A 13607-nucleotide genomic window follows, 5' to 3' on the forward strand; every position below is an offset into this window, starting at 1 on the left:
CTGGATCAACAAGAAGTTAAGATTTATTTTGATGTATTACACTTATATTTTCGTGAATGTTGAATATTTATATTTCTGTAGTTTGCATTTGGCGCGCTGCAATTTCCCTGGATGTTGTCAAATCTATCCCGCTAATGGAATTGGAGCGGGATTCGAGCTTAAGGCATCCCTAAGAGGTTATTAACTAACATATTCCTCTCAACTGTACATTTTTTTGCATGAATCATTATTACATTATAATTACTTACATTTGCTTCCATCCTAGTATTTTTGTCAGCCATCTTTGCTAAAGAAAGTCTTGAGTTGGGTCGCAGATTGTGGGAACCGCTCGATATGATTGGTCATCACCCAGCATTCGCCGCGGTTGATTTGCATAATTTTGGGAAATGCTGAACTTTTTTTCACCCATGCCCACAGATTCGCCACCCACTCTGCTTCTCACCGCTTTCCTTCCATTTCAAATGAATGGAAAGCAATGTTTCACTGCGCAGTAACTCCCTAGTGTACACGGGCGTGAAAAGGCTAATTAGAAAGCCCTTTTATTGCAGAGCATTTGTCAACGTGTCGCAACTCATTGTAAAAATACATATATGTTGTTCTTAATTCAATGCATGGTTTCCTTTTATCCAAATGTTAAATTGACATATAAATGAATAAATTCACAGGGTAACGGGAATAATAGCCTACTATTTTGGAGACATGAAAACAATTAAATAAATAGATCACAGATCACAGATTGTCTCTCGGAACAATTCTACGGGGGGGGTGGCTTGGGTTGCAGTGAAAAACCTGTCCTGATGTCAGATAGCGGGTGGGGCTCGTAACTAATGTGGTAGGCGTGAGGTGGGTGCTGCTCCAAAAACCTGCGCATGACAGTACATTGAGGCCATCTGCATTTTGAAGTAGTCAATTTTCCTCTTCTTCTCCTATCAGTTGTTAAACAAACTGAAAGGGTGCACACTGCCACCTAGAATGTGTTGTTTGAACAGGTATAAAGCCAAGGTTTGCGATTTATTGCTACCTGCAGTTATAGAATGTTTGCTTACGAGTATAATTCATTGGCTGATCTCTCCTGATGTCCTGGATGGAATTATGTGATCCTTAACCCTTAGGAAGTCTCACTACTTCAAAATGTGACAGTCGTCAATGGCACAACCCATGCTAAAACAGGATTTTGGGCACTAGAGTATTCTATACATCTCAATGTCCAAAACACACATTTATTTTTATCTTCTAGTTGGTGGTGCAGCAAAACAAAGATCGTGGATATACTGACAAGATACATGTCTCTCTGCCCGAACAATGGGAGTCGTCCACAAAGCGACACGCAAGGCTGTCTAGCTCTCGCCTTTCCTTTCTTTGGATTAGTGGATACATCTCATTATTATAATCCATTTTTGAATATTCGATGAGAGTAGCTGACGTCAACGGCCGTATTCAATGGAGAGAGACGCTATGCTACTACTATGCCTCATTCCACGAATACGCATAGCCATCTCGAGACAAAACAAATATAAAGTGTTTTTTCTCAAAGTTGCAGGGATATCACGTGTCCTACCTATATCAGTATGCTCATATCAACTTCAACATTAAAAAACTTTTGTTAGATCAAATCTCTTCCTCTTTCTCTCTGGTTCTATATTAAACCCAAACAGGTTCTATCTAGAACACAAAAAGAGTTATTCAAAGAGTTATCCTATGGGGACAGCCAAAGAACCCTTTAGGTTCTAAATAGCACATAAAAATGTGTAGCATCACATTTCACTTTTTATTTGAGATATTATCAGATGTCATCACACACAAGACATTTAGCCAGCCTGGCTGTTAATTTAATGAAGAAGTGCAAATTAAAGAGGCTCTTCCCCCTGAGTCACAACCTATTAATAGGGTCAGTTCAAAGTGACACATTTCCTTTCTACTGAGTGACAAGAGACAGTTGGAGTGTCTTTTATACCATCTTTTCCATAGGTTTTATTTATGCCGTAAAACACCGACAGGTTATGGAAATTCAGCACTGGATGAAAGATAGAGGACTTTGTTAAAGTACAAGAAGTTAATTTGCTAAGCCGAATCCTTGTGAAGAGATATGGAGACTGTGTTTGGACTGTTGGCGATCTTAGCAGGAGTGTCTCATGGTAAGAAAATAATTGATATGTGTTGGTATAATATGAAGAGGCTTGTAAAACATGTAGCGAGAGCATCACTGTTGGGTTACTCAGAATCCCTTTGGTTAGCAAAACAATAAAGAACACAGAGTTGTCTCCATGAAAATGATAACTGACTGAGGTGCTATTACTGTATATTGCCTCTGATGCCATTCATTTCTTTGTACTGTTGCTTGGTGTCTCCTCATCTATAAAAGTAAACATGACTCAAAAGAGGACAGCGATAGAACACATCCCTCTCTTGTTTCTCAGGCATGGAGAGCCCCTGTGATGCTAGAGAGGATGGAGCTCAGTGTTATGGAGCTCTGGGAGGAACTGTCTATCTCCGGCTGATCACCAACGCCAGTGGACATCAGGTTAGATTTTGGAAGGACCCAACTGGTGCTAAAACAGAGATACTCACAATGAGAAGAAACATGTCGATAACAAAAGGGCCTATTAATGGCAGGTCAGAGTTCATTATAAACAAGGGGATATTCAGGATAGATAACACAGTAAGGAATGATTCTGATAAATACTGTGCTGAAACATTTAATGCAAATGGATTATTATCGGGCTCCAGAAGACTACAACTGTTCATTGAAGGTAAAAAGTAAATTCTTTAAGAAAAAAAGTCATAAGTATTTGCCTCCTCAATATGAATTTAGACCATTTACTGAACAAAAATGATGCCATGATTTATAATCAAATTAAGAATGCGTTTGTATAACTAACAAAACATATGTACAGTGCCTTCAGAAAGGATCCATACCGCTTGACTTGACTTAACCACCTCTATGCGTGCATGGTCACCACTATGCTATGCAGGTCAAAAAGTGAATTACTTTGCAACATTTTTTTTATAGTATTACTTTACTGCTTTTCTGTATAGAAGATGCATGTTTTGGTATATTTTTATTCTGTACAGGCTTCCTTCTTTTCACTTTGTCAATTAGGTTAGTATTGTGGAGCAACTATAATGTTGTTGATCCATCTTCAGTGATCTCCTATCACAGCCATTAAACTCTGTAAATGTTTTGCCTCATGGTGAAATCCATGAGCGTAGTTTTCTTCCTTTCCGGCAAGTAAGTTAGGAAGGACACCTGTATCTTTGTAGTGACAGGGTGTATTGATGCACCATCCAAAGTGTAATTCATAACTAAACCACGCCCGGGCTCACCTTCTTCACATTTTTACTACTGAACTTATTTAGGCTTGCAATAACTAAAGGGGAATGAAAACGTATTGACTCAAGACAGCTTTTCATTTTCTATTCATTTGTAAAAATTGTAAAAAGCCACTGTAAATATGTTTCCATATCTGTAATATTGATAAACTAGACAGCAACCAGTAACCACATTATAACATCTTCCCCCATAGCCCCTGTGACACAGGCTAAGCTGTCCTCTAAGTGTCTGTCCCATGGAGAGATGAGGGTATCCTGCTCCTCTGAGGGGGACAGTCCCCAGTACAGCTGGACTTTGGATGGACACCCACTGAACAACAATGACAACTCTTTTGGTGAGAAGACAAACTCCATCACACTGCAAAAAGGCCTGTCTGGGGATCTCAACTGCACCATCAGAAACAATATCAGCAGTGTTACTGTCAACACGGTAATCTTACCTTGTCCAGGTAAGATACTGTTTAATATCAATGACAATAATGATGATGATTATAATAATGATCAGCCCTTATCAATGGAAATGCATCTGTTTAGAAACAGCACTAGCCATCCTCCTGGGCTTTTCACTCACAATATTGTCTAGGGTATATCGAGAATGGTGCAACAAACAAAAAACGTCTAATAAGTGGCAGTCCTTTGGGTGAAAACAGCTCGTTAATGAGAGGTCCAAGGAGATTGGCAAGAATTGTGCAAGCTAACAGGCGGGCCACAACCAGGCAAATAATGCTGCAGTACAACAGAGGTGTGCAGAATGGTTTCTCTCTGTCCTTGTCCCGGATGGGCTATTGCAGCAGATAACCACACCGGGTTCCACTCATATCAGCTAAAAATAAGAACAAGTGGCTCCAGTGGGCACACGATCACCAACACTGGACAATTGAGGAGTGGAAAAACATTGCCTGGTCCGAATAATCCTGGTTCTTCTTGCGTCATGCTGATGGCAAAGTCAGGATTTAGCATAAGCAGGGTCTATGGACCCATCCTGCTTGGTGCAGTAGCTGTGTGTGGGTAAAATCCCTAAGGAAGCCAAGCCCCCCCACCCCAAAAAAGCCATATTACAACCTACACTGTATGTATTTTGATATTTGCGTTGTTTTCTGTTAATTCATATGCTTTGTGACCATGATATACAGGCCTAAAGGCCAGGACATTAAGACAACAGTGGCAGAATAAATTCAACCACACCTTTGTTTTATCACAAAACCGGATAGCAAACTCTGTCTTGTGAACTCCCCAGCGCATATTGCATATTACAGACAGTTGAGCTACAGCATACTTAAGCAAGTTAAGGTTTCTGACTTTTTTGAACCATTTAACTATTGATTTAGAACCACAGAGTTACCGCAAGTCACAAGGAAAACAATTGCTGCCTCCACTATTCCAGAACCATTTCAACTTTACCAATTCCACATCATCAAATCACCTCTGCTTAGTCTAATACAGTGACAACTGAAAGATATCCCCCCCCCTTAAAAAAAATGTCCAATCAACATAAACTAAATATGATGTGGCTGTCCATGGTTCTGATTTCTGTTTGCGCTTGTGTATGTGCGTGCGCGCGTTCGTGCAAGTAAAAAAACATGTCGACTCACCCTACTTGTAGAGAAACGGCAATGCCATCCTCTTCTCTTTCATGTTGTTGAAACTGTCTGTCACTTTGTCATACAGTACACACTTAATTTTGTTGTCCTAGGCTACCTGGCTAAAATGTTTGCTCGCTAGCCTAACTTCCGTTCATGGGCAACGTTAGCTAGTTAACATTAGCCTTCTACATCTAGCTCCTTTGCATATTGAACTTCCATCCTCTCAGACTAGGGTCACAACAGTGTATGAATTAATGGTTGGATCAGAATTGCCCTTAAAATCATTGGATGGAGAATTAAGTAAAACCGCAAGTCCAAATCCTTATCTCCATCCATGGATAATTTAGGAAAGAGACCATTTTAGCTAGCTAGCTAGCCACCGGAGGACAACAACACAACGAGATGCAACAATTCAAGTTGTTTCTGTTAATGACATATGCTTTCAAAGCGATTTGAGAGGAGTGACACCAAATCCAAGATGGCTTCCCTTGACACTTTTTATTATTTCGCCATGACCATTCACAGTTGAGTTCGCTCAGTTTAGCTAAACATTGATTAGCAAATGTGTTATTTACTTGTCAAGGGAGTCCAAATGCTCACTTGGTTCCCTTTCATTCAATGCTAGGGGTGGCAACTCATTTGTACCAGACCAGACAGTATCAGATAGATGGCCAGATACTTTCTCCTGTGAGATCAATTCAGCCTCTTGCGAATTGAAGGAAAATTGTGAAACACAGTGACGAAAGGTATATATATATATATATTTTGTGGGGGAGGATACATTATTTGGGGAAGCCCAGCTTCCCTTTGCCTCCATGAATACACGTCATTGGCGTGGTGTCAACGGTACATGCGTTTGGTGGTGGTGTAATAGTGCGGGGAATGTTTTCCTGCACATGTTAGGTCCCTTGAAAACAATTGAGCAATGTTTTCATGCCCTGAAGAATTCAGGCTGTTCTGGTGGCAAAGAGGGGTCAAACCCAGTACTAGATCGGTGTACCAAATAAACTGGAGACTGAGTATAAACTCTGCAAAAAAATAAACATCCCTTTTTCAGGACCGTCTTTCAAAGATAATTCGTAAAAATCTAAATAACTTCACAGATCTTCATTGTAAAGGGTTTAAACACTGTTTCCCATGCTTGTTCAATGAACAATAAACAATTAATGAACATGCACCTGTGGAACGGTCATGAAGACACTAACAGCAATTAAGGTCACAGTTCTGAAAACTTAGGACACTAAAGAGGCCTTTCTACTGACTATGAAAAACACCAAAAGAAAGATGCCCCAGGGTCCCTGCTCATCTGTGTGAATGTGCCTTAGACATGCTGCAAGGAGGCATGAGGACTGCAGATGTGGCCAGGGCAATAAATTGCAATGTCCGTACTGTGAGGCGCCTAAGACAGAGCTACAGGGAGACAGTACGGACATCTGATCGTCCTCACAGTGGCAGATAACGTGTAACAACAACTGCACAGGATCGGTACTTCCCAACATCACACCTGCGGGACAGGTACAAGATGGCAACAACACCTGCCAGAGTTACACTTGGAATGCACAATCCATCCTTCAGTGCTCAGACTGTCTGCAATAGGCTGAGAGAGGCTGGAATGAGGGCTTGTAGGCCTGTTGTAAGGCAGGTCCTCACCAGACATCACCAGCAACAACTTCGCCTATGGGCACAAACCCACCGTTGCTGGACCAGACAGGACTGGCAAAAAGTGCTCTTGACTGACGAGTAGCTGTTTTGTCTCACCATGGGTGATGGTCGGATTCGCATTTAGCGTCTAAGGAATGAGCGTTACACTCAGGCATGTACTCTGGAAGGGGATCGATTTGGAGTTGGAGGATCCGTCATGGTCTGGGACGGTGTGTCACAGCATCATCGGACTGAGCTTGTTGTCATTGCAGGCAATCTCAATGCTGTGCTTTACAGGGAAGACATCCTCCTCCCTCATGTTGTACCCTTCCTGCAGGCTAATCCTGACATGACCTCCAGCATGACAATGCCATCAGCCATACTGCTTTTTCTGTGCGTGATTTCCTGCAAGACAGGAATGCCAGTGTTCTGCCATGGCCAGCAAAGAGCCCAGATCTCAATCCCATTGAGCACGTCTGGGACCTGTTGGATCGGAGGGTGAGGGCTAGGGCCATTCCCCCCAGAAATGTCCAGGAACTTGCAGGTGCCTTGATGGAAGAGTGGGGTAACATCTCACAGCAAGAACCTGCTAATCTGGTGCAGTCCATGAGGAGGGGATGCACTACAGTACTTAATGCAGCTGGTGGCCACACCAGATACTGACTGTTACTATTGATTTTGACCCCCCCCCCTTTGTTCAGGGACACATTATTCCATGTTTGTTCGTCACATGTCTGTGGAACTTGATCAGTTTATGTCTCAATTGTTGAATCTAATGATCATACAAATATTTACACGTTACATTTGCTGAAAATAAACACAGTTGACAGTGAGAGGACATTTATTTTTTTGCTGAGTTAACTGCACCTTACCCAGTGGGACAAAGATATCAGAGCGAGTGGTTAAGAGGTTAATAATACCCTGTGTGTTAAACCTACAACAGTGGCCCCCACAACAGAAGCAACCACTAGTAAGGCCTAGGGGCTTGAAAACCCAGTGACCACCAGACCCAGAAATCACACCCAGGGTACAGCAATTACACACAATCATGTCACATTGACAAAAGCCCATATCAGACCCTGTGGACTTTAAGTAAGTGATAATGCTCATCCTGATGTATTATTGGTGTCATTATCATTATTACCATTAAGACGTTATGGCCTTTTTGTATAGTGCATTTGGGAAGTATTCAGGCCCCTTGATTTTTTCCACATTTTGTTACGTTACAGCCTTATTCAAAAGTGATTCAAATGATTTTTTTACCCTCATCAATCTACACACAATACCCCACAACAAAAAATAAACCGATTTTTAGAAATGTTAGCAAATGTAAAAATACATGAAAATAATAATTTAAAAAAAACCTCTTTATTCAGTACTATGTTGAGGCATCTTGGCAGTGATTATGGCCTAGAGTCTTCTTGGTATGAGGCTTCAAGCTTGGATCCCCTGTTTTTGGGGAGTTTCTCCCATTCTTCTCTGTAAATCCTCTCAAGCTCTGTCAGGTTGGATGGGGAGCGTTGCTGCATAGCTATTTTCAGGTCTCTCCAGAGATGTTTAATCAGGCTCTGGCTGGGCCACTCAAAGGCATTCAGAGACTCCATTCTTTCACTCCTGCATTGTCTTGGTTCTGTGCTTAGGGTAATTGTCCTGTTGGAAGATTAACCTTCACCCCAGTCGGAGGTCCTGAGCACTAAAGTAGGTTTTCATCAAGGATCTCTTTGTACTTTGCTCGATCCTGACTAGTCTCCCAGTCCAAAAAGGAAAAACATCCCCATATCATGATGCTGCCACCACCATGCTTAACCGTAGGAATGGTGCCAGGTTTCTTCCAGATGTGACGCTTGGCATTCATACCAAAGAGTTCCATCTTGGTTTCATCAGACCAGAGAATCCGGTATCTCATGGTCTGAGGGTCCTTTAGGTGCCTATTGGCAAACTCCAAGTGGGCTGTCCTGCCTTTTACTAAGAGTTGCTTCTGTCTGTCCATTCTATCATAAACGTCTGATTGGTGTAGTGCTGCAGAGATGGTTGCCAATTTCGAAGGTTCTCCAATCTCCACAGAGGAACTCTGAAGCTCTGTCAGAGTGCCCATCGGGTTCTTGGTCACCTCCCTGACCAAGACCCATCTCCTCCGATTGCTCAGATTGGCCGGGCAGCCAGCCACAGGAAGAGTCTTGGTGGTTCCAAACCTCTTCCATTTAAGAATGATGGAGGCCACTGTGTTCTTTGAGACCTTTGGTTCCCTTCCCCAGATCTGTGCCTCGACACAATCCTGTCTCGGAGCTCTAAAGACAATTCCTTCGACCTCATGACTTGGATTTTGATCTGACATGCACTGTCAATTGTGGGATGTTATATAGACAGGTGTGTGCCTTTCCAAATCATGTCCAATCAATTGGATTTTCCACAGGTGGACTCCAATCAAGTTGTAGAAACATCTTAAGGATGATCAATGTAAACAGGATGCACCTGAGCTCAATTTCGAGTCTCATAGCAAAGTGTCTGAAAACATATTGTCACGTTTGTTGTATGGAGGAGACCAAGGCGCAGTGTGATTTGAATACATTCTTCTTTATTTGCACGAAGAACGCAAAGAACACTAAACAAACTAACAAAATGAACGTGCAGCTAATAATAAGTGCTGACATGCAATTTCACATAGACAATAACCCACAAAACCGAAATGGAAAAATGGCAACCAAAATAGGATCCCCAATCAGAGACAACGATAAAAAGCTATCTCTGATTGGGAACCAATTCAGACCACCATATATCTACATTTACATAGACAATACCCCATAGATAAACAAAAAAACATAGACAAGACCAAAACGCACATACCACCCTCGTCACACCCTGACCTAACCAAAATAAAGAAAACTAAGATAACTAAGGTCAGGGCGTGACACATGGAAATAAGGCATGTGTTTTTTTTTTCCCAAATGTAATACATTTGCTAAGACGTCTAAGAACCTGTTTTCGCTTTCACAAAATTGGGTATTTTGTGTAGATTGAAAACATAATTGAATCCGTTTTAGAATAAGGCTGTAATGTAACAACATGTGAAAAAAGTCAAGGGGCCTGATTTATTTCCTTAGGCACTGTATATGTGGCTGTTTTTACAATGAAACAACCTTAGCGCTGATGTTGTTCTGTCTCTGTTTCCTCTATTTTACCCAGAGATCATAGGGATGGTAGCAGGGTCTCTGGCAGGCATATTCCTTGTCCTAGTGATGGTGTTGGCAGTTTGCTGTGTCCAGAAGAAAAAGAAACCTCCAAAGACATCAGGTTAGAGGATATTTAGCTGTAGCTCTTCATTGAATTTGCCACGTCAGTCTTGCCATTGAAATGCTTCAATGGCAAGACTAATAATCTATCTCGCTCGCTCGCTCTCTCTCTCCACAGCTAAGGATGACAGCCAGGATGTGGAATACGCTGATGTCAGGATACAAAAGAAGCAGATGAGACAGAAGGAGAGGGAGGCGCTGGTGGAGCTGAAGGACAGACAGGTGAAAGTGGCGGGGGGTCCCCAGCAGACGATGGAGGTGGAGTATGGACAGATTAAAACATTAGAGGGTCCCTGGCGGAAGGTAGACACACCTGAAGAGGACTGTGTGTACGCCAGGGTACAGAAAGGCCAGTGAGCAAGGTACTGTCTAGATAGAATAGAAGAGGCTGAGACTTTAATCACTCGTTGCCTCCCAATAATCTCTCCTTTCTCCTAAAGTGTTGACTTGTTCACTTCCCTTCACGTATTTCAAAGGAAATTAATGTTATATGGCAACTCCTCGTTGCCCATGCCTATACCAATCCAATTATTTTACATTTGTGGGGAGTAGTGAAGGAGTGCACACATCTGGAAGAAGGAGAAATTATTGGGACGCAAACCTGAGGCCCAGAGTTGATACAGACGAAAGCTATGTCTAATTATGTTGTCTTACAGTTACAGTAACAGCTTTGTTTTGCATGTTCACACTTTAGAACACATATGGTCTGTTTCCAAGAAGTGGATACATCACTTCAGTTTTTCCTTATCACGTTTTAACACAAAAACAAAAACAAGAAACGGCCCTTTTTCAAAGATAATTTGTGAACGTGCCTTAGGCATGCTGCAAGGAGGCATCAGGACTGCAGATGTGGCCAGGGCAATGTCTGTACTGTGAGAAGCCTAAGACAGAGCTACAGGGAGACAGTACAGACAGCGGATCATCCTTGCAGTGGCAGACCATGTGTAACAACACCTGCACAGGATCGGTACATCCGAACATCACACCTGCGGGACAGGTACAGGATGGCAACAATAACTGCCCGAGTTACACCCGGAACGCACAATCCATCCATCAGTGCTCAGACTGTCCGCAATAGGCTGAGAGAGGGTTTGTAGGCCTGTTGTAAGGCAGGTCCTCACAAGACATCACCGGCAACAACGTTGCCTATGGGCACAAACCCACCGTCACTGGACCAGACAGGACTGGGGAAAAGTGCTCTTCACTGACGAGTCGCGGTTTTGTCTTACCAGAGGTGATGCTCGGATTCGCGTTTATCATCTAAGGAATGAGCGTTACACCGAGGCCTGTACTGTGGAGCGGGATCGATTTGGAGGTGGAGGGTCCGTCATGGTCTGGTGCGGTGTGTCACAGAATTATCAGACTGAGCTTGTTGTCATTGCAGGCAATCTCAACGCTGTGCATTACAGGGAAGATATCCTCCTCACTCATGTGGTACCCTGCCTGAAAGGCTCATCCTTAAATGACCCTCCAGCATGACAATGCCACCAGCCACACTGCTTGTTCTGTGCGTGATTTCCTGCTAGACAGGAATGTCAGTGTTCCGCCATGGCCAGCGAAGTGCCCGGATCTCAATCCCATTGAGAATGTCTGGGATATGTTGGATCGGAGGGTGAGGGCTAGGGCCATTCCCCCCAGAAATGTCTGGGAACTTACAGATGCCTTGGTGGAAGAGTGGGGTAACATCGCACAGCAAGAACTGGCAAATCTGGTGCAGTCCATGAGGAGATGCACTGCAGTACTTAACACAGCTGGTGGCTACACCAGATACTGACTGACAGACCCCCCCCACCTTTGTTCAGGGACACATTATTCAATTTCTTTTAGTCACATGCCAGTGGAACTTGTTCAGTTTATGTCTCTGTTGTTGAATCTTATGTTCATACAAATATTTACACACGTTATGTTTGCTTAAAATAAATGCAGTTGACAGTGAGAGGACATTTTTTGTTGTTGCTGAGTTTAGTTGTGTGGTGTTCACGTGTTCCTTGTGTCAGTTGTGTGATAGGTCATAAAGTCTTACATGTTTTTGCTGCATGATAGAAGTAATGATATAGTTATTTAAAATAATGTTTAAGGAATTTGTGATTTTTAATAATTGCATAACAGAAATGTTTTAGATATTATAGTCTACTTACTTACTAATTTCCAATACCTTAAGTCAATACTTTGAAGCTTGCGGTCCGTCTCACTCATGGACACATCCTGAGATAATGAAAAAAATGTAATGCACTCTTATTAGCCATTTGTCTATGAGGACAATAATCCTGACATGACTCATATCTAAGATACATGATAATCTTTTTTTTTTTTTTTTAGCAATTGCCTTTTTTTTTTATATAGCTAGTGCAATAATAAGCTAATGATGTAAAATAGTTTCTGAAATACATGACCATATCTTTTCACAATCAAAATATATTTTTCTTCCTTTTTCTTCTTTATGCATTTCCTTTTTGAGTCACATGAGTTCCAGTTTAGAATCCCCTCCACCAGAGGAGATGGACAGACTGATTGGCTAAGACCAACATAATGTAGCTTTTCTTCAAGATGTTACCATATTTGGTTAGCTCTTCTGAACAACTAAAAGTAAAGAATATAGGACTTCACCATTACGTCAGTGTCACTCAAAATAAGTTTATCTAAAAGAACAAACTGAGAAGAGGATGTTGAGAAATATAGATACTGATCAACACAAACATAGCGTGCAGTGGAATCACTTGTCACTCTTCATCGTTGACACTGCTGTGTGATGGGAAACTGCAATTTGATATTAAAATCCTGTGTTTAAAAACAAGGAAAAGATGTGCCTGTCTTCTCTAACAGCACAGCATAGAGGTCAGAGGTCCAAGGTTAAGAGCATTGGCCTACCATTCATCCCATCTGAGGAGTAATAAACACAGTATTTATGGCCAATCACAGTTGAATTCTCCACAACCCCAGGATCATTACCTCTCTGTGGTTACAGATATATAGGAAAGGTGACACAGATGCCCAGGAATGCTTCTCTAATCATACACCTAACGTGTTCTTCTGACATCTTGTCCTGTCCCCTATTGGACGATAAAAAAGGAAGAATAGGGATTTCATTTCAAAACCAGCAGACTGTACAGATGAATGTGAAATGAATATACTGTAAACTGAGGATGTACACTGAGTATACAAAACATTTAGAACACTTGTCCTTTCCATGACAAACTTACCAGGTGACTCCAGGTGACTCCAGGTGAAAGCTATGACTCCAACCTAAGTGCATGTGAACCACCGACTTCAACAGTATGTAGCCAGTGGGCTAAGCTGTAGCACCAATGCAGAAATTCTGGAGATTTGTATAAATTCTGACAACGAGTCTGTAAGAAAGTCAGGAATCAGATTCTGACAGTGACAGTGAGGAGCTGCCACCCAACCTTGTAGACATTGAGGACCTTGAATCTGAGGACCCCTAGTCCACTGACGAAGTCCCAGGTCCCTTTGAAGATGCTGGTGGTGATGGAGGCACACCGAAGGTGAATGAAGTACAGGTGGTCTGTGGTAGCTGCAGTAAGCACATAACAGTGACTTCAAATTCTGAAAGCGCTCAAGGGTCTCTTGACTCTGCACATGATAAGCACTGGCCTGATTAAGTTTAATACGCAATAGTCGCAAGACTTGTGCGAAGTGAAGTTGGAACCCTGATCGCTCTGAATCACCGTAGGTATTTTAAATATTGAGATGAACTGTGACAAAGCCTTCACAACAGACTTAGTGGTAATCTTGCGAAGTGGAT

The 13607-nt window shown here is 42.1% G+C and overlaps 1 protein-coding gene across 1 annotated transcript; it reads left to right on the forward strand.

The window, feature by feature from the left end:
- The first annotated feature begins 1923 nt into the window (after window positions 1-1923).
- LOC118376094 (hepatocyte cell adhesion molecule-like) lies at window positions 1924-12280 on the forward strand. Its single transcript, XM_035762768.2, has 5 exons — window positions 1924-2135; window positions 2418-2750; window positions 3525-3779; window positions 9738-9845; window positions 9963-12280. Exons 1-5 carry the CDS (start codon window positions 2087-2089, stop codon window positions 10199-10201), a joined length of 984 nt encoding a protein of 327 aa, XP_035618661.1. The 5' UTR covers window positions 1924-2086; the 3' UTR covers window positions 10202-12280.
- The last annotated feature ends 1327 nt before the right edge of the window (window positions 12281-13607 follow it).

This window comes from Oncorhynchus keta, chromosome 4, assembly GCF_023373465.1.
Source record: "Oncorhynchus keta strain PuntledgeMale-10-30-2019 chromosome 4, Oket_V2, whole genome shotgun sequence".
NCBI classification, from domain to species: domain Eukaryota; kingdom Metazoa; phylum Chordata; class Actinopteri; order Salmoniformes; family Salmonidae; genus Oncorhynchus; species Oncorhynchus keta.

Excerpts from the sequence above, each read along its gene's own strand:
- LOC118376094 (XM_035762768.2), top strand. The coding sequence starts at position 2,087 with ATGGAGACTGTGTTTGGACTGTTGGCGATCTTAGCAGGAGTGTCTCAT. Across the intron at positions 2,136-2,417 it reads CTTAGCAGGAGTGTCTCATG|GCATGGAGAGCCCCTGTGAT; the intron begins GTAAGAAAATAA and ends CTTGTTTCTCAG. Across the intron at positions 3,780-9,737 it reads GGTAATCTTACCTTGTCCAG|AGATCATAGGGATGGTAGCA; the intron begins GTAAGATACTGT and ends TATTTTACCCAG.